Below are 20,671 nucleotides of genomic sequence, written 5' to 3' on the forward strand. Positions count from 1 at the left end.
AAAGATGTCTGCCTTTGGGTTTTGCTTAACCGCCATCAGTCTAGTGAAGTTAACTCTCGTACAAGGACTTTGTAGCTTTTAGCTGCTTTGAACGACCGACAGACATACAAGAGCATATGTATATTTTCCTCGTTTATACCCGAAGCTAAAACGTTTTTTTCCGGCCGCGAATCTGTTCGTCTTCGACCGTTAACGTACTTGTAGCTAACGTGGCTAATGCTAACGGCTAGCCGCTATCCTGTCAGAGAGCAGCACAGTGTTGGTCAGTGCGGTTGAAATTAAAGTTAGACATGAATTGCAAGTGTCTTGTGAAATAATGGTTTCAAGCTAGATATTAAAACACTAACCTACAGCAGAATGAGGGCTGGTTTTGGTGTAAAAACGCAGCGGCTGATCAGCAGAGTCTTCATTCATCCTGTCAGTCCTGCAGCAGGTGAGTGGTCTGAAATATGCTTTGATTTGAACACGATTTTATGTGGATTAATTTTGAACGATAACGTATTTCAATGATTAAAACTGTTTAATGTTTGTCTTTGCCAGTGCGATGGCGAGCAGCTCAGAGCAGACTCTTCTGCAGCCCCTCAGCAGATGAGGCAAAGCACAGACCCTCCATGCTGCGACACCTGACCTCCAAAATAAAAGCTACAGGTCCGATTACGGTGGCAGAGTACATGAGAGAGGTCCTCACCAACCCTGTGACGGTGAGTGATAAGCAGTCAGCCAGGAATCTGTCACAGCCAGACAGTCTGCAGGTCCTGGATCAGTTAAAACATGTTATAAAATTAAAAAGTCAGCAATCGAGAATGAGAGACCTGCATTAAAATATGTTTTATGTCCCTACTTTTACTTTAAAATAATAGTAAGAGACACATTTAAGTATAAATCATTTTTTCCGTCGGTCATTGCTGCATTAAGCCACTGGGGGGGCGACAGAAACAGCCCCCCTTACAGGTGTGTTTGTTTCTCAGTTCAGGGTCACAAGTGTCCGATCCTGCCTATTTGAATGCTTTTATTGTGAAGCACTTTGTAACTTTTGTTTTGGAAAGTGCTGCATATATATATATCATTTATATGCTATAAATGAATCTTTATTTGCACAGTGCTCCATAGCAACCACCAGAATCACTAAAACAACCACCTAGCAACCTTCAGGAATCCCCACAACAGTCAGAACACCGCAGGACCCACTCATATCACCATAGCAATCCTGACCAAAGAATTGATTCAAAGATTGATTATTGCTAGAGAGTCAAATGCTTTTATTTTTTTTACCTTGTTCAAACCTGAACCAGCTTCACAGCCTCTGCTGCTGCTGCTCTTCACCCCTCCCTCAGACTGATTGGTTTGCTCTTTCAGGGTTATTATGTGAGGAACAACATGCTGGGACCCGACGGAGATTTCATCACATCGCCAGAAATCAGTCAGATTTTCGGAGAGGTGAGGCTGAAAAATTCCACCTTGTGTGGTGTCAGATGGTGGCCCGTTAATACAGATGCTGCTGTTTCAGCTCTGATTCTGTTGATTAAAGCCAGCTGCATCCTGAAAATCTGTTTCTGCTTGATGTTCAGACAAGTAATTTGATCTTCATTAGCAGGAAAGCAAACAGGAAGCAGCAGATTTCTCCCCAGAGAGAAAAAGGTGTGACAGCATCGTTTTCCTCGTGTTGTTTGTGTTTCCTGTGTCTCCAGCTGGTCGGTGTCTGGATCATCAGTGAGTGGATGGGAGCAGGTCAACCCAAACAGCTGCAGCTGGTCGAGCTCGGACCTGGAAAAGGATCGTTGGCCAGCGACGTCCTCAGAGTACGAACTTTATTTAACGCAGCAGCGGGACTTTGTGCTGATCATCATCATCATCATCATCAGACCAGTAGTCTGTCACAGAGCTGAGAAGTCAGGCAGTTGACTTCCTGTAGCATCCAGAGGAGTCTGTAGGAAGTCACTGCCCCCCCACATAAAATCACAACATTTGGTCTTTACGCTCAGTGTTTTGTGCTAATTTACCAATTAAGACCTAACATGCTAATTAGCTAGCTTTAAAGGTGATGGCAGGCTGATTGTGTTTTCACTCTTTATGCTAAGCTAGGCTAACTGTCTGCTGGCTATAACTTCGTCTTTACACTCTAGTCGTCTAACTCTTGGCAGGAAAAACACAGTTACATTGAAGATATCAAATAAATAAAGTAAAAAAAAACTTGAACAGGATCAAACAAATAATTAACCTTGTGAGCATTTCCTTGTTTTTGCTGGATTTGTTCTATTTATTGAATATTTGTATGTTTTTGACTCAGTTTGTTTTTTTTCCATCATTTAATATCTAACTTTCTTACTCTCTGCTGTATCATTGCTCCTGTGAAACATGTTAAAACATCATGTGCTGCTCGTCTGTTTATATGAAGTATTGATATTTACTTTGTGATTTTTTCCAGGTGTTCAGTCAGTTGCAGTCGGTGCTCGGCAAGACCTCGGCGTCTCTCCACCTGGTGGAGGTGAGTCCGGCACTGAGTCGTCTCCAGGCCCAGAACCTGACCGGGAACCAGAGCCAGGAGGCAGACGCAGAGGACGAGCCGGTTTACCGCCGCGGGGAAACGGCCGCCGGGTTGCCGGTGTCCTGGTACCGCCGCTTAGACGACGTCCCCACAGGTGCAGCACAACAGACACGGGTTCAGGTTAAAGTCTGCTGTGTGATGATTTCCACCATGAAAGAATAGAAAAGCCTCAGAAACTCACAGAATATTACAATGACTACAACTCATCCCAGTATTTGGTAACAACTGTATTTACTACAGTATTAATTTAAAGAGGAACTCCAGCAAGTTCTACTGCAGAGAGAAGATGACTGAAGAAAGATGTTTGAGTCTGTTAAATGTCCTCAAGTGATGTCACTTGAGTCAGCGTCTGTTGAAGACTACAACTTTGAAACTGAAACTAATCTGATTCCTTATCTTAACGTCAGTTCCTGTCTCCTCCTCACAGGGTTCAGCATCTTTCTCGCTCACGAGTTCTTCGACGCTCTGCCGATCCACAAATTTCAGGTTAGCTCCAAGTCTCTGTGTGTGGAATCCAAGTGTGAGTGAAGCTCGTTTTACTCACTGTTTGTTTGTGGAAGAAAGAAACATCTTCTGGTGGAATCTTCATTCATCTCTGTGTCTCTCATTATGGCCACAGTGTTGTTATTAAATATTATCCGACCACCAGGTGGCGCCAAAGTGAAGTAAGGAAGTCTAATCCTCTCAGAATGAAAATGTCTCAAGAAATAAGAGAACACCAGCCGAGTGATTGAAGGCTCAGTGTGAGGTTATTGTGAGCTCTTATTGGAGGATTTTCACACAGGTGTTATATTTGTGTTCACACTGATCACATCTGAAGTTCCAGTGAAGAAGAACCAAGTTTCTGTGTCCTGACTGGACTTTCCTGTGTGACAGGATGAAAAATTTAATCATTATTTGAGTGACCTTTTTAGAACTTATTTGTCACACAGAGAATGATGTTCCATGTCTTTGTTCTGTCTTTGTTCTGGGTAGCGGACGGAGAAAGGCTGGAGGGAGGTGATGGTGGACATCGACCCAGAGAAAGCGGACCAGCTGAGGTTTGTGGTGGCGCCGTCTCCCACTCTGGCCTCGTCCACACTCATACAGGTGAGTGCCTGAGCGGCTCGGTCATGTGACTCACCTGGAGCGGCGTCTCTTCATGGAGACTGACTGAGAGATTATAATGAGTCCTACATCAGGCTGAAATAGCGGAGCAAGACTCACCACCAGGTCCATCAGCGGGTCTGGAGCTTTTTATTTCAACATTTTAATAGTTCTAACAGTTTCTGTCTGATAAAACTTTTATAGATGGAACATTTTTCTCAAAATGAACAAAAAGAACATGAGATATATTTAAAAAATAGTGACAAATGTAAACAGTGACTCCATCAAATCTCGTTTTGTCTGACCAACAGTCCAAATCTCAAGAATATTCAGAGCACAAGACAGAAAACAGCTGATTAGTTGAACTCTTTCAGCACTGAGCTGTGTTTGCAGACGTCCCCTCATGTCTTTCAGAATTAAAAATCCTCCGTCAGACCTTTTTGTTCTGATTTCTGTGGTGCAGATGGAAAATTATTCCACTGAAATACAAACAAATGTCCTTGAAAACAGGAGCTTCAGACGTAAAATGAAGATAAACTGCTCGTTATATAAAACAAACGTCAAGAGTTTCAGAAAGCAGAGGAGGTTTCGTTTGACTTGAGGAGAGTCGGATCGTTTTAGCTTTGAAGTGCAGAACGAGGAAGGTCTTTAATGTTTGAGTCTGTGTGGAAACGAACTCCTCAGATAAACTCCTCGAGGTTTGTTTTATAGCCTCCATCTGGTTTTTATTGCCCACATTTATACCAGCTATACGTTCACAGCCTGTTTGATTTGGCCTCTCTGGCTCGCTGTAGACACTTTGAACATCCTGCCAGAGGCCTGACATCATCATCATCATCATCATCATCATCATCCTCAGTACGTTTGGACGAAGAACCTGCTCTTAAGTTTGAGGGCTGGAGCTCAGAGTTCAGCCTCCGAATCATCAAAGCAGGCGAAACTTCAGAAAAGCAGGATTAATCTCTAATTCTGTGTTTTAAAGTTGGAACAATGGGCTGGTTTCGCTGGTTTCGCTGGCGTCAGTGTGTGATGTGGTGACTGACGAGCGAAACGTCCCCTCAGAAACTCAGAAGCCGCCGGCGGCGAGGATGCACTCTGACTTTCTGGTTCTGTTTCCGTGTTGGTGTATTTTTCTGGATGATAAGTTTATAACTGGCCATTTCCAGAAGCTGCTTGATTGCCCTCTGAATTTCTGCTGTTAACGAGCCGTTAACAGTCACACAGGCGAAATCACCAGAGAAGAAGAAACACAGAGAGCGGAAATAGACCAGAATGCATTGCAGCTACAGAACAGGTGTTAATTTAAATACATGATAATACTGACATGAAGGCTAACTCAACAACTTAACACATGCTGTCTCGAGGCTGTTTGGAAACAGAAGACAGGTTCACATAACCAGCAGTTAAACAGTTAAAAATGGACATAACAGAACCAGAAACATTGTCCTTCTTTATTCCACACCTGCCGTCTACATTACCCACAATGCACCTCAGAGATTCAGGTGTGCGATGCTAATAGTGGCTAATGTAGCCTGGAGCCCCGCTGTGAGAGAAAGCGGGACCACCGTGAGATCAAATGAAACACTAAAAACTAAAAGAGCTGCTGGAATGAAGCAAACACCAGTTTTCCTGTAAGAGGTCGAGTTACTTTCACTCTTCTGCATTTGTTTGATAAGTTTTAGTTACTTTGCAGATTCAGGTTGTTCATACAAAATCTAACTCCACGAATAAATGATGATATATTGTTTTAGATGAAGTTACCCAGCAGTTTATGATGTAGCTGCAGCATTAAAGATATTCACACATTAATGCATCACTAATTAGAATCCAGTGAAATGATAGAAAGTGTTCTGAAATTCGCCTTTCTGCATAATCAGACTTTTGGTACTTTAAGTATATTTTGATGCAAATCCCAAAAGTACTTTAACTTAGGTCAGATTTTTACTGCTTGTCCTCCGTCACTGGGTTCAGGTCAGTTAAGGGTCTGGGGTTAGTTGGGACGCGTTATGTCAACGAGGGGGTCCTCACAGTCCTGCGTCTGTGCGTGTCAGGCAGGTGAAAGGCGGAGTCACGTGGAGGTGTGTGCAGAGGGCGGAGTCATCGTCCAGCAGCTGGCCCGGCGGATCGCAGAGGACGGAGGTGCGGCGCTGATTGCCGACTACGGCCACAATGGGACCAAGACGGACACGTTCAGAGTAAGATGGACTTTTTAAGCTCAGCGGCCACTTTATTAGGTACACCTGTACAGTCTGAGGCAGGGTTGAGGTCACCGAGTGTATCTGACTCTAAATATTCACTTTGTTTTTCATCTTTTGTAGAAAATGTTGTATATTATGATGTAAAGTGACACCGTAACATAAATCACTTCAAGATAGAAGACGTCATCCACACCGACCGCCTTATTTTACAGATCCTGTCCTGTAGGTTCTGCGAGGACCAGTTTGAGATTTAGGCCTTACAGTCAGGACACTTTTGGATAATTAGTCCTGACTTGTCTTCAGTTACAGTTGAAGGAAACAGATGCAGGAAGCAGTGAAGTCCATCAGCTGCAGGCAGAGAGGAAACCAGGGTCGATGGGCCGACTCATCTGCCTGATGGAACCGATTCTGAATCAGTTCTGAATTTCCTCGAGTCCTTTTCCAAACTTTAGTACAACATTACGCTGCACGTCTGTATTTCTGCAGATCTGATGATAAATTTAAGTACGTGAATATGAAATGGCCATAAAACTCTTTGCAGTTGTATGATGGTGCTTTAATCACACAGTGGAGCTGCTTCTCCTGTATGTGAAGGTTTGTTGGCTCAGAGAACTGAAGCGAACAGCAGCCTGATGGGAAACGGCTGAAACTGTTCACGTCCAAACCGACGGAGGGAAAATGAAAACATCTGAGATTGTGCTTTAGTTAGATTTTTTTTTCCATTCGTCAGGGTTTCAAAGGTCACCGGCTCCATGACGTCTTGTCCTCGCCCGGCTCCGCCGACCTCACCGCTGACGTGGACTTCAGCTACCTGCGGAGGATGGCTGGAGGGGGCGTGGCCTGCCTGGGACCCGTCACTCAGAGGACCTTCCTGAAAAACATGGGCATCGACTCCAGGCTGCAGGTGAGTGTGACGGCCTGCCCAGAGGCAGCTCAGCTCGTCTTCATCACTGATAACGGGACGTACAATCACAGTGACAGTGAGATATTGTGATAAAGATTAATTATATTAATCACGTACAGCGTCTTTGGCCAGAAATACCAGAATACCAAGCGAGCACTACTGCTATACATCATTATCGTTATCTATTACCTCTTTCTGAACAGGAGGAACTAAAGTTTCATGAAGCTGAATCAAATACTCCTGCAGGACAGGATTTTTGATCCATTAAGTTTAGTTATTAAAGAACTGAGAGACATTTTACAGAAGTGAAATAAACTAATTTCTGTGTGAGTGATACTGATATCGGATATATCAACAGAAAACCGGCCCAGCTGATTGGTCAGTGTAGCTGATATATATTCATACATACAGTATATATAAGCTTCACTCCTCTTTTAGCTCTGTTTTGGTCTCCCAGGGAAAATGTCAGCCTCTTGAGCTGCTCAGTGCTCCTGAGCTACACCTGTCTGTGTGCTGGTTCATGCTGATCAGGTAGTGTTCACTGGATTTATCAGAGCTGGAAACCCGTCTGACACGAGCCTGAACCGAACACGAGCGACACAGTTGACATCAACCAGCCGATTCAGTGTTAACTGTTCTCTGCAGGTCCTGCTGAGGAACTGCAGCGACGTGTCCACCAGGAAGCAGCTGATCAGCAGCTACGACATGCTGACCAACGCCGCCAAGATGGGCGAGCGCTTCCACTTCTTCAGCCTGCTGCACCACAGCCGGCTGGCCCAACCCAAGAAACCACAGGGGCTGAAGCTGGAGAAGAAGAGCCCGGCCCCGCTGCCTGTGGCCGGATTCACCGAGCTCAGCTTCTCCTGAGGACTGGAATGATCTGAACTTTTCTACAGGGGTTTGGAGCTCTGACAGATTATCACGTTGATGGGACGATGCCGTTTCTACAGCTGATATTAAAGAAATGTATTCATACAGAAGGATGGCAGCGTGCACGTCTCTGATTTAGAGAAAAAGAAGAAGTCTGGACCAGGTTTTATGTCCAACATGGAGTGAAAATAAAGTCAGATTCTCCTCAAGTCAAATGTAAATTTTGATCTAAAAATGCAAGAAAATAAAACATTTAAAACATTTTTTGTTTCGCTCATGATGCAAACGGTCGGCTAACAAAGCAAAAAAGCCAGGCAAGCTCTGTTGTCTCCGGACACCGAGCGACTGGAGAACAGCGTGACACCGCTCGAGGTCAGAGGTCGCCCCGCAGCAGGAGGATCTTTTTCGCTGACGCTCGGCCGTCAGCTTTCGTCCACATCTTGAAGCAGTTAGCTGAGCTCACAGTTGTGCGCCAGCCATTCGCAACCAGCCCGCCGCTCCTCCGGTAGCAATTAAAAGATTCAGTTACACACGTGGGGGAGGGGGTCGCCGCTGCCAAAACAAGCAGCCGTCCTCCAGGGGAGCGGCGGAGCGAGGCGATCACGTTCAGGATTGGTAATTAAATGATCGTTTCCAAACATCCTGCTGCGGATCGTTATCAGCTTTTCCTCTGATTCAGGAGGGTCTCTGTGTTTCTTCTCCGACCAGGTTTGATGAGTCTCACTCGAGCATTTGGAAGAAATTAGAGGATTTTCTTGAACTCCTCCAACTTAAGATGATTAAAAGGTGTCTCACCCTGAAAGTTGTGCCTTTAAATCTGACTCTAGTTCGGGATTACACACAGTGTAAGCAAAGTTTCTGGCTCAGTTTGTGTGATCTGTCAATGTTCTTATTAACTCCACACCAGAAGATCTAAAGGTCTGATCTGAGTTTCATTCTTTTGTTGCATCCATACGTTGCTTGAATAAGAGAATTGGTTGAACTTCTGGGATATAAAATGAGATTTTCCCAAATCAAACCATTCAGCTTTAATATTTTCCCATCAAAATCACCCACATGACACAACATTTCTTGCAAAAATATAAAACGAGTGAAATAAATTCTCAGGCCGGAGTCAGATCAGGATGAAGAACGCTCGACAGTTCAGTCTTTCTCAGCTTTTTTCCACAGAACGACAAAGACGATAGCAGCTCCATTCTCAGCTCGTCTTCATCCAAAGTTTCAGGACGAATCACTGACGATAACTCTGAATTTGTTTCCCTGCAGAAGTAGTACATGCAGCAGCCTGGTGTCTGCTCTGAAATACAGTTTTATGAGTCCTGAGTCTTACGTTTGCATTTTAAGCTGCGTTCGTGGCTTTAAATACGGCAGAATGAGAAGGACTGACATGGAATCGGCTTCAGAAATAAGGAACCTAAAGATTTAAAATACCTCTGAAACTAACGCCTAATACAGCTAAAAGATCGCATTTTATATTAAAAATGCTAACTGTAGCCAAGTTAAAACTAACATGCTGAACACTAAACTCCTTGTTCACGGGGTATTGATAACATGCTAACAAGCTAAGATGCCCAATGTTTTTCTAGCTGGTCAACTGTGCTAGCTAGGTTAGCTAGTGAATAGTTCTTGAAGTGGATAACTATGCAGTTAGCTAAAAAGCTAATCTAGGAGGCTACTCTCTGTGTTGGATTTGGAGACGAGTAAAGTTTTAAACTGTTTATGTCAGATTGAAGTTTCATTTGGAAAGTTTCAGGAAAGTTTGGAGCTGCTCGCCCCGATATGTTTTGTTTTTTTCCAGATTGTTGTTTCCCAGATCTCTACAGAGGAGGTGGCAAAGTTAGCATCGCATCAAAGTCAGAAGAGCCACAATGATGAGGATCAGATAAAGATTTAAAAATACCAGAACTGTCCTCAAACGTTCTGACATATAGCAGTTAGCATGCTACGTTTTAGTTAGCTTACGCAATGCTAACGTTTCCTCAATCACTACAACAGAGGCTGTGAGTTAACGACTATGAAAATAAAACCCAGGTTGAAAATTTCCCTTTATTATCTAATAGCTTTTAAGCTGCTAGCTGTATGAGCTTTCCTCCTACGCCACCTTCAGGACAAACTTTACATTTATTGTCCGGCTCGTCTTAAGGCAGTTAGGACCAGGCTTAGTAAAGACCAGCCGGTGCGCCCCCCCCGTCCCTGCTGTGTAATGAGCATCACAGTTCTGTTCTTCAACTCCGCCTTCATCAAACAGAAACATTTTTTCTTCTGCAGATGAACAAACCAGAAGTTATTATCAGTGAAATTCCCCTTTTGAAATAGTTTCCCAAAGGTGCAAAGACTTCCCAGCAAGGAACAATGAAAAAAATGAACAATATAATCAAGACATAATCAAGAGATGTTCCGGTTAGCGTCACAGAGGACGGCGTCAGAGTGAAAAATACCTCCCAGCTCTACAATGTAACAACAACGTCATAAAAATACTCTATTTCAGCTGAAAAAGTATATAAAGGCTCCGGGTTGGTTTTGAGCTAGCCCTTCTGCGGCTTGACTGGCAGTGCAGACGTTTACTGAATGTTGCATTCTGGGAAATGACCCCCCCTCCCCCCCTGCTTTTGGCTCGAACAGAAGATGTGTTCATATTAAAACTCTCTGGACCTGAATTATCGCTGCAGTGAGCACGTCACATGTCCTCACACAGCCGCCGCATCCTGGCGATCCATCGACTCGTCATCCCGCGCCATCTTGGGGAAAACTTGCGGTCCCCATGGTGACAGTTTCCATGGACTCCAGAGCTGCCGCTGCAACCACCGAGGGACTCCTCAGATCTGCTGCTTCCTTGCTGGAAATGTTTACCCCCCCGGGGGCCTCTAGGGGTCCTCCTCCATGTCGTCCAGGTTGGGAGACATGATGAAGTGTTTGGGGTAGTGCAGGCCTCTCTCGTCGGCGTGCTCCTCCCAGCGGGCGTCGTCGCTCTCGTGGGTTATGTAGCGCTCGCCTCGCCGCGTCTCGAACTCCCTGAGGTCCAGCCAGGTCTGGTAGTCCTGCAAGATGACGAGAACAGTGACCAAAATTCAAACCCTGGAATCAATTAAATTCCCCGACAACACAACCAATCAGCTTCTTTCTGCCAAAGGTCAAACAGTCGTAAACTGTGGGGGTCATGACGCCCCTCCTGTTGTCCTCCATGCGTTTGTATGAGTCAAAGCAGCTCAGTTACCTGCAGCCAGGGGTGGCTCAGTGATTTGTCCACGCTGTAGCGCTTCCTCATCTTCACCTGCAGCAGGTTGTTAATGAGGTCCGTGGCTGTGAGGAACAACAAACAATCTGCTTTCAATCCTTCAGACACGACGCTCGTCTCTTTTAGGTTTTCTGACATTAAAACCTTTAAGAAAAATTCAGATTCACACTGTATGTTTTTCACCATTTTATTGTGCGATGGTCTCTTTATGTCTCACTTTCACATTTAAAACACCCAAATCTGTGATTTGATCATCACCGCTTACCCTCCTCTGAGATCTCCTTCCAGGGGTTGGGCGGGTACATGAAGGCGGCGTTCTGGATCTGGTCGTTGATGTCCTCGTCTTCGTTGAAGGGAAACGTCCCGCTCAGACTGACGTAGATGATGACTCCGACCGACCACATGTCCAGAGATCGGTTGTAGCCTTTGCTGCGAAGCACCTCCGGCGCCAGATAGGCCGGCGTGCCGACCACCGAGCGACGGAACGACTTCTCCCCGATGATGCGAGCGAAGCCGAAGTCACAGAGCTTCACCTGCAGGACAACAGAGGTGGAGTTTGCTGCTGAGCTCTGAAGTTCCATCAAAGTGATGTGAGTTAGATTCGTTCTAACCTGAGGGAAAGGTTCTGCTGAGGCCAGGAGAACGTTCTCAGGCTTCAGATCACAGTGGACGATGTTCTTGAAGTGAAGATGTCTGAGCGCCACCAGGATCTACGCACAAAAAACGTAAAAGCCAGAGAAAACCAGGCAAGACGCTCACAAGTTCTGAACGTGCAAACACAATCTGCTTCACATCAACACGAATCCTGCCGACAGCTGATCTGGATCAACGCTCGCTGGCCTGCACCTGAACCTGGACCTGTCTTAAAAACTCAAAAAACAAAACTTTACTTTTCTAATAATCATCAAATCTCCTGATTGTTGCATCAAAATCAGGGTCTGATTAAATCTGATGAAATGTTTTGTGTGGCTGCAGAATCGTGCTTCTATATCTGACACCACGACGTTTAAAGACGCATTAATACGTGTTTTGGTCAGTCGGGACAGGCTGTAAACACAACCTTCACATTAGAGCTGCAACCATCAGGCAATTAAGCAATTAGTCAAATTACTAAATTAATAAAAATTAATCAGCAACCATTTTAAAAACTGATGGTTTTAAAGGATAACTTTCGTTTTTTACAACCTGGACCTTATTTCTAGCATTAAATACGCCCATTTACTCACCCAGACAACTTTGGTGGCATTTGGAGTCGTTTTGAAGAAATTAGCCATATTCCAATATTTAGTTATGATATGGCACAGCTATGGTTCGTTATTGCGTATTCGTAGCCGACCGCCGCAGAGTCAGCCGTGTTGTGGCTGGCTGCTCGCAGCGCCCGGTGTTCGGTAATGACATCATCCACGTCAGAGGTAGTTGTCTAGAGACGCCGGATGTTGATAACATGCCACCACGGGCTCAGAGGGGAATAGCACCAGCATATCATAACAAAATATTGGAATATGAACGAGTTTCCGCAGATTATGCGTTATATAGAGGCTGCGCATGGATGCCCCGAGTACTCGCATTATACGGATATACGCGCCGCTCCTCTGGGGCTAATTTCTTCAAAACGACTCCAAATGCCACCAAAGTTGTCTGGGTGAGTAAATGGTCGTATTTAATGCTACAAATAAGGTCCAGGTTGTAAAAAACGAAAGTTATCCTTTAAGTGCAGCTCAGTGAACGTGAGCCGAGTTTCACCGACCTGCGTGACGAGGAACTTGGTGAGGCGCTCGGGCAGTCGGCTCTTCTCGCTGGATAAAATCATCTCCAACATGTCCCCGTGAAGCTTCTCCATGACGACGAACACCTGCTCGGGCGTCTCGAACATGCACTCCAGGTTAACGATCCCCGGGTGGTGGAGGTTCTGTCGGAGGCAGGTGGAGGACATTAAACACAAGAACAATGAGCTACAGCGTTAGCGATGGTCTCAGTACTCTGTTTTTAAAATTTCTTTCAACATTTTATTTACAGTTGAAGACAAACAGATAAAAAGGAAAATAATAGAATGAAATGCACCACAGCAGGTAAAATAAGTGAAATGTGAAGCTTTAGTTTAAGAGCTTGTTCCTGCTTTATGAGCAGAGTTTTTATTCCTTTATTCCCTGGTGGGTTAAGCTGCTAAGAACCGGAGAGTCGCACCTGGAGAATGGCCACCTCGTTCCTCAGCTGGCTCTCCTGCTTGGTGGGAAACCTCATTTTGTCGATGATTTTGATCGCCACGTCTCTGCCGGTCTTTCTGTGTTTACCTGCGGAGGACGAGGAGGGAGGGAGGACATTTTAGCTCAATTTCAGCTCTGCTGTTATTTCTATTAATCTGTAATCTAACTTTAGAGAGAGTGATGGAGAATCTGCAGGAATGAACGGAAACAGGAAGATGAGTCACAAATGCAGCCGTCTATATTTTCCCATGATTATATCTCAAATAAATGCTGTGAGCCAGTTTTTGGCAGATGTGGGATGTGACTCACCTCCGTAGACGATCCCAAACTGTCCAGAGCCGAGGACCTCGTCGACAAAGATCTGGTACACTGAGCTGATGTCCTGAACCACAAAGAAATGAAACAGGTTTCACATGTCGTCAACCTAAACTATTAAAAACAAACGATTTGCATTAAAATATGGACAGATGTCAATCGTCCTCAGAGGATGAACCTAAATGAATTGAGTGCTCCTCAAATGTTTGATGTAGCGCCACCAACAGGTTAAACTGTTGACTTATCCAACACTTCAGGATTCCCATCAGGTTCAGCTGTAGGTTATGATTAATGCTGACGTAGCATACTCACACGCTAACTGTGCACATATCAACAAACTAACGAGCTTAAGTTACATTCTGACTGCGAGCGTATTAGCATGCTACTGTGACCTTGCTAACAAGTGAAGCGTGACACCAGCAGTACTCATTATTTAATGGCTGCTAACTTTCATTTTAACATGCTGACTCTGGGTGTGTTAGCACGCTGTGTAAGTATGCTAATGTTATGGTGTGTTCAGAAGTGTTGGAGGAAGTTCTCTCACATTTAGTTTTTTCTCTCTGTGTTTGATGTTCCTGGTTTTGTTGTGTTTTCAATCAATGATGCTCTGTGATTTTTTTTCTTTCACTTCTCTATTCGCCATCTTTGCACCTGCAGTATATTGTATGTTATACCACCTTATACCTGTGGTTTTGAGAGGTGCTACAGAAATAAAGTTTATTATCATTATTATCGTTAACATCCTTTATTGCAGGAAAAATACTAACACCACACTGTGAAAATACGAGTACAAGTCCTGCCTTAGAAATTCTACTTCAGTAAAAGTACTTCAGAAATGGCACTACTTAAAGTACCAGAAGTAAAAGTACTCATGATGTGATTGACAAATTATGTAGCCTTCCAGTTCCTGAAAGACTTTTTTTTTTGCATTGAAAAACGCGCGCTAAAGTGCCCTCTTGGACTCCAAAACGCATTCTAAAGTGCCCCCTGGGAGTCAAAACGCGCGCTAAAGTGCCCTCTTGGACGCCAAAACGTGCTCCAAAGTGCCCCCTGGGAGCCAAAACACGTGTTAAGGCGCCCTCTTGGACGCCAAAACGCGTGCTAAAGTGCCCCCTGGGAGCCAAAACGCGTGCTAAAGCGCCCTCTTCAGTGGCGAGGACACGCTATATGTGCCCTTTTTTTCCTTTCCGCCCCTGCCCTTCAAAAAGTCTGTGCACACCACTGATCACGCGAGACATTTGTCCTCAGCTCAGTGAATAACTGTGACATGAGGAGATATTATGAGTGACGACTTACCACATTTTCTTGTATCTGGGAGTTGGACACTGATATGCTGATGGATATTTCCTCTAAGGAGACAAAGACAAAAAACACAGTGTGGAAATGCAGAACCCATAAACGACACACGTGTGTACACCCCCTCACTTACAGCAGAGACGTGTGAGGCTTTATTTTTCTAACCTTCAAATCATTAAAATCTCATTTCCTACGTTTCCTTGTTTGTTAAAGAAAGGGATGACAGAGGAGATTTCCAGCTGAGATCAAACCAACAGATTTGTTTGTTCAACACGTGATGAAAGAGCACGGAGGATGTTTCCATCTCCAAATCATTTTCCAGATTTCACAAAAATTAAAGCGTCTATTTCCTGTCTCTCTTTCTTGGTGATTAAGTGTGCATACAAAGGAAACGCTCTGTTGCTAATGTTAATCCAGCCTGACATTAAAGAGCCGAGGGCGCGTTCTGTGTGAGAGTGAATTTCCACTGATGAGCAGATATTGATTTCAGATCGCCAGCCGGGGTTTGATTGGGTCATCCCTCTGCGATCAATACCAGCAGTCTGCAGTAGGTGGGCAGCCTGTTGATATTCAGGTCATCGGTTAGGTCACGATTCAGACAGTTCATGTAACTTTATGGACAAATGTAAATGTGTAAATGTAAAAGTGACCTCAATGTTAAAGACTTGTTTTAAAACAAGTTATGATATGAGCATATTTCTGTAAAACAAAATCTATTTTTTTGTTAACTTGCTGTTGTTTGCTTGCTGTAAATGCAATATTTCAAATTGAACGTCTTCTAGCAGTTCATTTTGACATTTCTGAAAACATCTATTTCCCTTGTTTCTGACAGTTTGATGAGAAGATTAATATCAATCTTATGAATGTGCATTCAATTAAGAGAGTCGGGATGTGGGTCAGAGGAGAACAGCTAGCCTGGTTTTGTCCAAAGTCCACCAGCACCTCAAAAGCTCATGAATAAACAGGTTGTACCTTTTTGTTTAATCAGTACAAAAACAGAAATATGAAAATAACAATTTGAGGTTTTGCGTGGTGCATCCACCGAGTGCTAAGTGGCACCAAACCTGGCAACCTCACCGTGACAACGAGACCTCTGGAAGCTGCACTCAGCTGTTGTTAAAGCACAGAACTCCACCTGAATTTTTTACAATTCATTTTGTGTACAAATCAAACAAAAGAGGTACAACACATCAAGTAGTGAGCTTTAAAGGTGCTGGTGGATGGATTTCTAAACTTTGGACAAAGACGGGCTAGCTGTTTCTCTTTGGTTCCACTCTTTATGCTAAGATAGGATAATCTTTGCCAGCTCCAGTTCTTTGGAAAAGAAAGGTGACAATTTTCCAAAATGTTTAACTGTTCCTTTAACAATCTTTGAGCGCTTCAGGGAGCAGAATCAGTTCCCATTCCTGGAAGGCTTTTATTGTGAAAGAGCTTCAGGATGTGTTTAGTTTCATTAACAGGAGGTCATTTTTTGTAATTTGTTGCTAATTAATTCTCACTTTTAACACCACAGTTTCCTGCAAGGGGAGATAATCATGGAAACCTCAGTGTTCATCATTAAAGAAAAGTCATTAAGGCGCTGTCCTGTAAATACAGATAAAATAAATAATATAAAACACAAAATAAATATACAACACAAATCACTTGTGATAAAATCAGTGAAGCAGGATGAAGAAACATTTCATAATAATGAGCTGAGTTTAAAAATGTTCACAGTTTCAAGGTCACATCACATGTTTTACTTTAATGCCTGAATATTGAGCAGACAGAAACAGATTCACACTGAAGCAGGAAACTCTGAACAGAACAAGCTGTCTGTGAACGCAGCGTCAGTGACTGTGTGCCTACTGATCACTGTTAGATCACTATTCACGCTTTATGTAAGTTTATTGACACTGTGTGTCTGTATTAGAGCTTCAGTGTGTTTAATCATGGACTGTAATGTTATCCTGGTCTGTTTTTACTCCATGTGTTTTATTTCCTGTCATGTTTTTGGTTTTGCGTTACTCTTGCTATGTATTATTACAGTGTTGTGGACCCACCGTGGGACTGTTTCTCATTGAGATGATCCAAAAAAACAAAAACGCCTTGTTACATCATGCCTCCATTAACTTATTGATGTGCGTTGCTGTAATTTCATTGCAAAACATCTATTTCTGGAAAGACACTGAAGCAGGACGTTAATTACTCAACAGGTGGAAAACACAGCTGACTACATCCTCTAAAGTACAAATGTTTTATAATAATGAAGGTCTTCCATAAGAGTTAATGATGTTTTTAATGGCATGAGGTCCATTTAGGCATTTAGTGCTGGAGATCTCATTTTGGGATGAAACTTAAAACTCTTATTTTCAGACAAAGACACTTTAACCTGAGACGAATCAGGGCGGAAAATCCTCTGAAATCCCTTCAATCATGTTAAAATGTCAGCAGGCGGTTGGTCGGTGTGTGTGTGTGTGTGTGTGTGTGTGTGTGAGTGTGTGTGTAGGTGGTTTTGGTCGGGTTGTATAACTGTTGTCTCTGAAACAATATTTGGAAGCTCTTCACAGATAAATCCACACATCCATTAAAACATAAAAACATATCAGAGTCTAATCTGATTTGAGAAATGGCTCCATTACTGTGTTAAAGGGTAGAGACATTCAGGGAAATTGCTGGGGTTGTGGGTTCAATTCCTCATTTAGCTCAATGGCTGGAGCTTTCTAATAGGCACGAAACAAAATCTGCCTTCTGTTAAATATCGGATATCAATAAGGCACGTACATACGTACATATATCAACATGGAATAGAGTTTTTTTTTATCTCCTTCTTCCCTCAGGGATAATTTCTGGGACCTTGTTTTCTTAATGCTTCCTGAAGCACACGTCATATGTGCACGAAGATGGCGTCTCTGTTCGTATAGTTAAATCTAAAGAAGTGGATGTGCCATTAAACTGCACTGAAGTGGGTTTTCATTCATGTTTTCATTGCTGTCTTCTGTTGGTCTGGCTGCCTTTTATGTTGCCTGGATGTGTGCGACTACTATGCATTGTTTGCATTTTCCGACATGTGGGATATGCCAATATATATATAAACAGCTTGCAGGGCTGGAGTAAAGATGAATGCACAAAAGAAAAGCCTCTGGTCGAAAGAAGAAACACCGAGTTTTAAACATTATCAAAGACTTGGATTTCAGCAGGTTTTTTGAATATGTGCAAAAATCGTAATGTAAAGCTTTTAAAGAAGGTGGCTGAATGAATGAATAGAGACTGTGTTCGCTATTCCGAGTATGCACGCCTGCTCGTTAGCAGGAATATCAGTGGAATATTTATTTTCATTAACCACGTAAACAGCTGAGGAGGAATATTGTCTTTTTCGGGCAGAAAAGTGTAATATTCTGTCCATCTAAATTTTGCCACTGTATCTTATCCTATCCTATCACTGCTGTTAAATTGACCGTGAAGAAGATAAAATACATTTTACATTTCAGCAAGACACAGAATTGGCCCTTTTTGTGTATTCTGCATTCGCTGATTTCTTTTACATCACATATGAAAAAATCAGCGATGTGAGAGGTGTAAGAGAAAGGCCTTTACGCAGATGACATTCAGGTGTATTGTGTGCACCTGTCCTGCTCAACCGGCTGTCCAGCAGAAGACAAGATGTCTAAGTCCAGACAGCTTTATTAGTACTCGTCACTATGCCATTACTGGGTCTTTTGTCAGCACCTTTTTCTCTCAAATTTTCACTTTCACCTCAGTGGGATCAAATTCGAAGCTGACCTCACCGCCAGAGGAGCCCATCATAGTCTGTTTCTTTTTTAAAAATCCAGGTATTTCTGGTGAAGGTTTATAAAAATGCACTTGGATTCTTAGCTGTGTTGTTATTTTTGGATATTTATGGCAAAGAGAACATGAAGTTGAGCTAAAGTGGTTGTTTTTGGCAGCTACTCACTGTGGTCCTTCCCCTGGCCGGGCCCGGTGCCGACGCTGGCTTTGGGCGTGACGGGCATCATCGCCTGTCGGATGGCCTTCTCCCAACCCTGACCCACGTCCCGGCCCACACCGGACGCCGGCAGGACCGGGTTGTGGTACGGGCCGCTGTTATCCTCGCCGACGTAGTACACCATGCTGGCCGTGATCACCTCGAAGCAGTGAGGGATGCTGCCTTGGGGAAGGCTGCTGAAGTCCTGCGCCGGCTCCACCTGGAGGATCTCAGACAGGGGGATTTCCTGTAGTTTGTTTGGATAAACAGAAAGTCCAATACAAACGTTAGATTCTTGTTTTTGTCACAGATCACATCCAAGCACCATAAAAGCCCAGCGCTATTAAGAAATGTTGCTCTTGTTAGACATACCTCCGCTTTGAGCTCAGAAACCTAAACCTCTGCACTTCTTTTGATAACCTGTACTACTTACAAACATTTTAACTCATTTCAGCCAATGAGAAGCATCCACAAGGTCCTGAAATAATCCACAGGACAGGGTTTCAGCTCCCTCCATCCTAACGCCTCTCCTCTCGCTGCTGAACTGTGAGACGCTCTTTGAGTCGCAGTGTTTGAAACTTCCCTTCCTTCCTTCTCTGGCAGGGTGCACCCCCCCCCCTCCTCTCCAAAAACCACCCCACCCCTCCAAAAACCTTAAAACCTGCCAGATCAAACATATAAAGGAGAACGATCGGCCCAGTGGTGTCTTCATGCCCCTCAATGTCATCTGAACGTTTTGTGTTTTGCCAAGTTTCCCCCCCACCTTCTCACCCCTAACCACAGACTCCGATCAGCATCTATTCATCCTGCCGCTCTGATTAAAAGGCAGGACGTGCCTCCGCCGCTTTGGGCACGAGGCAGCGTGGCGACGAGCCAGAGAGAAGGAGGGAAGCGACCTGAGGTCCTAAAAACCACTACAAATCCCCCCCTCCCTCACCCCGCTCTTGCTTTCTCTTCAAAGGAAGGGCTCTGCAGCGCTTTGTGGTAAAGGGCAACAGGTCGCTGGCAGACACAAGATGAAAGGAGGTGGAGTATGAGAGGAAAATGATAGAGAATGAACAGAGCTGCTGCTGCACTGACCTGAATTTATATGTGATCGTTTGATATTTGAGGGAAACAAATTTCCCTTCGTGGAAATTCAAAATTGGATCAAAAAGTCAGAGAAACTTTTTTAGTTTTTTGAGTTCAACATCCTCAAACTCACATCAAGCCACAGCAACGGAAGATCCAGGTTTCTAAATAACTGACAGGTGTTCATTAAAACTGTAGAGCTGAAGCGTTCTAGCTCTGATCAACAGTTTATCCAGCATTAAAAATCAGCACTCCAGGCAAACTGCAGGTAACTGGTAATTTGCTGCTTTTACATTTTATACAGAGCCCCTGAAGGGTCACGGTGGGATTTAACTTTTTTGAACTACTTTTGCGTTAACTTTCTGCATGCTATGGTGGCTGCACCGTGATTACTCTTTATTATCGTTTTTGGATTTCTGTCCTTGTGCAGCTGTGACATCTGAATTTCCACTCTGGGAAGATAAGGCTTATCTTATAAAACTTTATACTTTCAAACTAAATGAAAGTGAAATTCTTATTTCAATTTCAATGGCGATGCTAGCAAATGTAGTTTAATATTACAAGTCACAGAATTCTGGGGGCAATTATTGGTCTTTTTCCACCATTCTGTGAGCAGCAGTGATCTGAGTTTGTGCTGCAGACAGCATAAGTCTGCAGACAGCCTGAGTCTGCAGACAGCCTTAGTCTGCAGACAGCCTTAGTCTGCAGACAGCCTGAGTCTGCAGACAGCCTTAGTCTGCAGAGAGCCTGAGTCTGCAGACAGCCTGAGTCTGCAGACAGCCTTAGTCTGCAGACAGCCTTAGTCTGCAGACAGCCTGAGTCTGCAGACAGCCTTAGTCTGCAGACAGCCTTAGTCTGCAGACAGCATGAGTCTGCAGACAGCAGGCCACAGTAAAAAGAGTAGGTTATCTCACTGAGAAGTTGGAGGTGTGCAGCCTGTCAACAGCTCACTGTGGCTCTTTCTTGTTTCATTACTTCCTGCA

At 43.9% G+C, this 20,671-nt stretch overlaps 2 protein-coding genes across 2 annotated transcripts in view; one reads left to right on the forward strand and one right to left on the reverse strand.

The window, feature by feature from the left end:
- The first annotated feature begins 24 nt into the window (after window positions 1–24).
- Window positions 25–7,856, forward strand: ndufaf7 (NADH:ubiquinone oxidoreductase complex assembly factor 7). The gene is made up of 10 exons (XM_041959127.1): window positions 25–433; window positions 541–701; window positions 1,357–1,437; window positions 1,689–1,799; window positions 2,426–2,639; window positions 2,973–3,031; window positions 3,521–3,634; window positions 5,683–5,826; window positions 6,560–6,733; window positions 7,379–7,856. Exons 1-10 carry the CDS (start codon window positions 358–360, stop codon window positions 7,598–7,600), a joined length of 1,356 nt encoding a protein of 451 aa, XP_041815061.1. The 5' UTR covers window positions 25–357; the 3' UTR covers window positions 7,601–7,856.
- Window positions 7,642–20,671, reverse strand: part of LOC121622222 (serine/threonine-protein kinase D3-like) — a 49,515-nt gene continuing 36,485 nt past the window's right edge. The window contains exons 11-19 of the mRNA XM_041959126.1: window positions 18,588–18,864; window positions 14,654–14,706; window positions 13,352–13,424; window positions 13,023–13,129; window positions 12,586–12,747; window positions 11,450–11,548; window positions 11,104–11,371; window positions 10,818–10,903; window positions 7,642–10,641 (exon numbers count right to left, since the gene is read on the reverse strand). Of these exons, the coding sequence (XP_041815060.1) occupies window positions 10,468–10,641; window positions 10,818–10,903; window positions 11,104–11,371; window positions 11,450–11,548; window positions 12,586–12,747; window positions 13,023–13,129; window positions 13,352–13,424; window positions 14,654–14,706; window positions 18,588–18,864 (1,299 nt within the window). The 3' untranslated portion in view covers window positions 7,642–10,467. The remainder of the gene's footprint in view (window positions 10,642–10,817; window positions 10,904–11,103; window positions 11,372–11,449; window positions 11,549–12,585; window positions 12,748–13,022; window positions 13,130–13,351; window positions 13,425–14,653; window positions 14,707–18,587; window positions 18,865–20,671) is intronic.

The sequence above is a fragment of the Chelmon rostratus genome, chromosome 18 (genome assembly GCF_017976325.1).
Source record: "Chelmon rostratus isolate fCheRos1 chromosome 18, fCheRos1.pri, whole genome shotgun sequence".
Classification (NCBI taxonomy): Eukaryota; Metazoa; Chordata; class Actinopteri; order Chaetodontiformes; family Chaetodontidae; genus Chelmon; species Chelmon rostratus.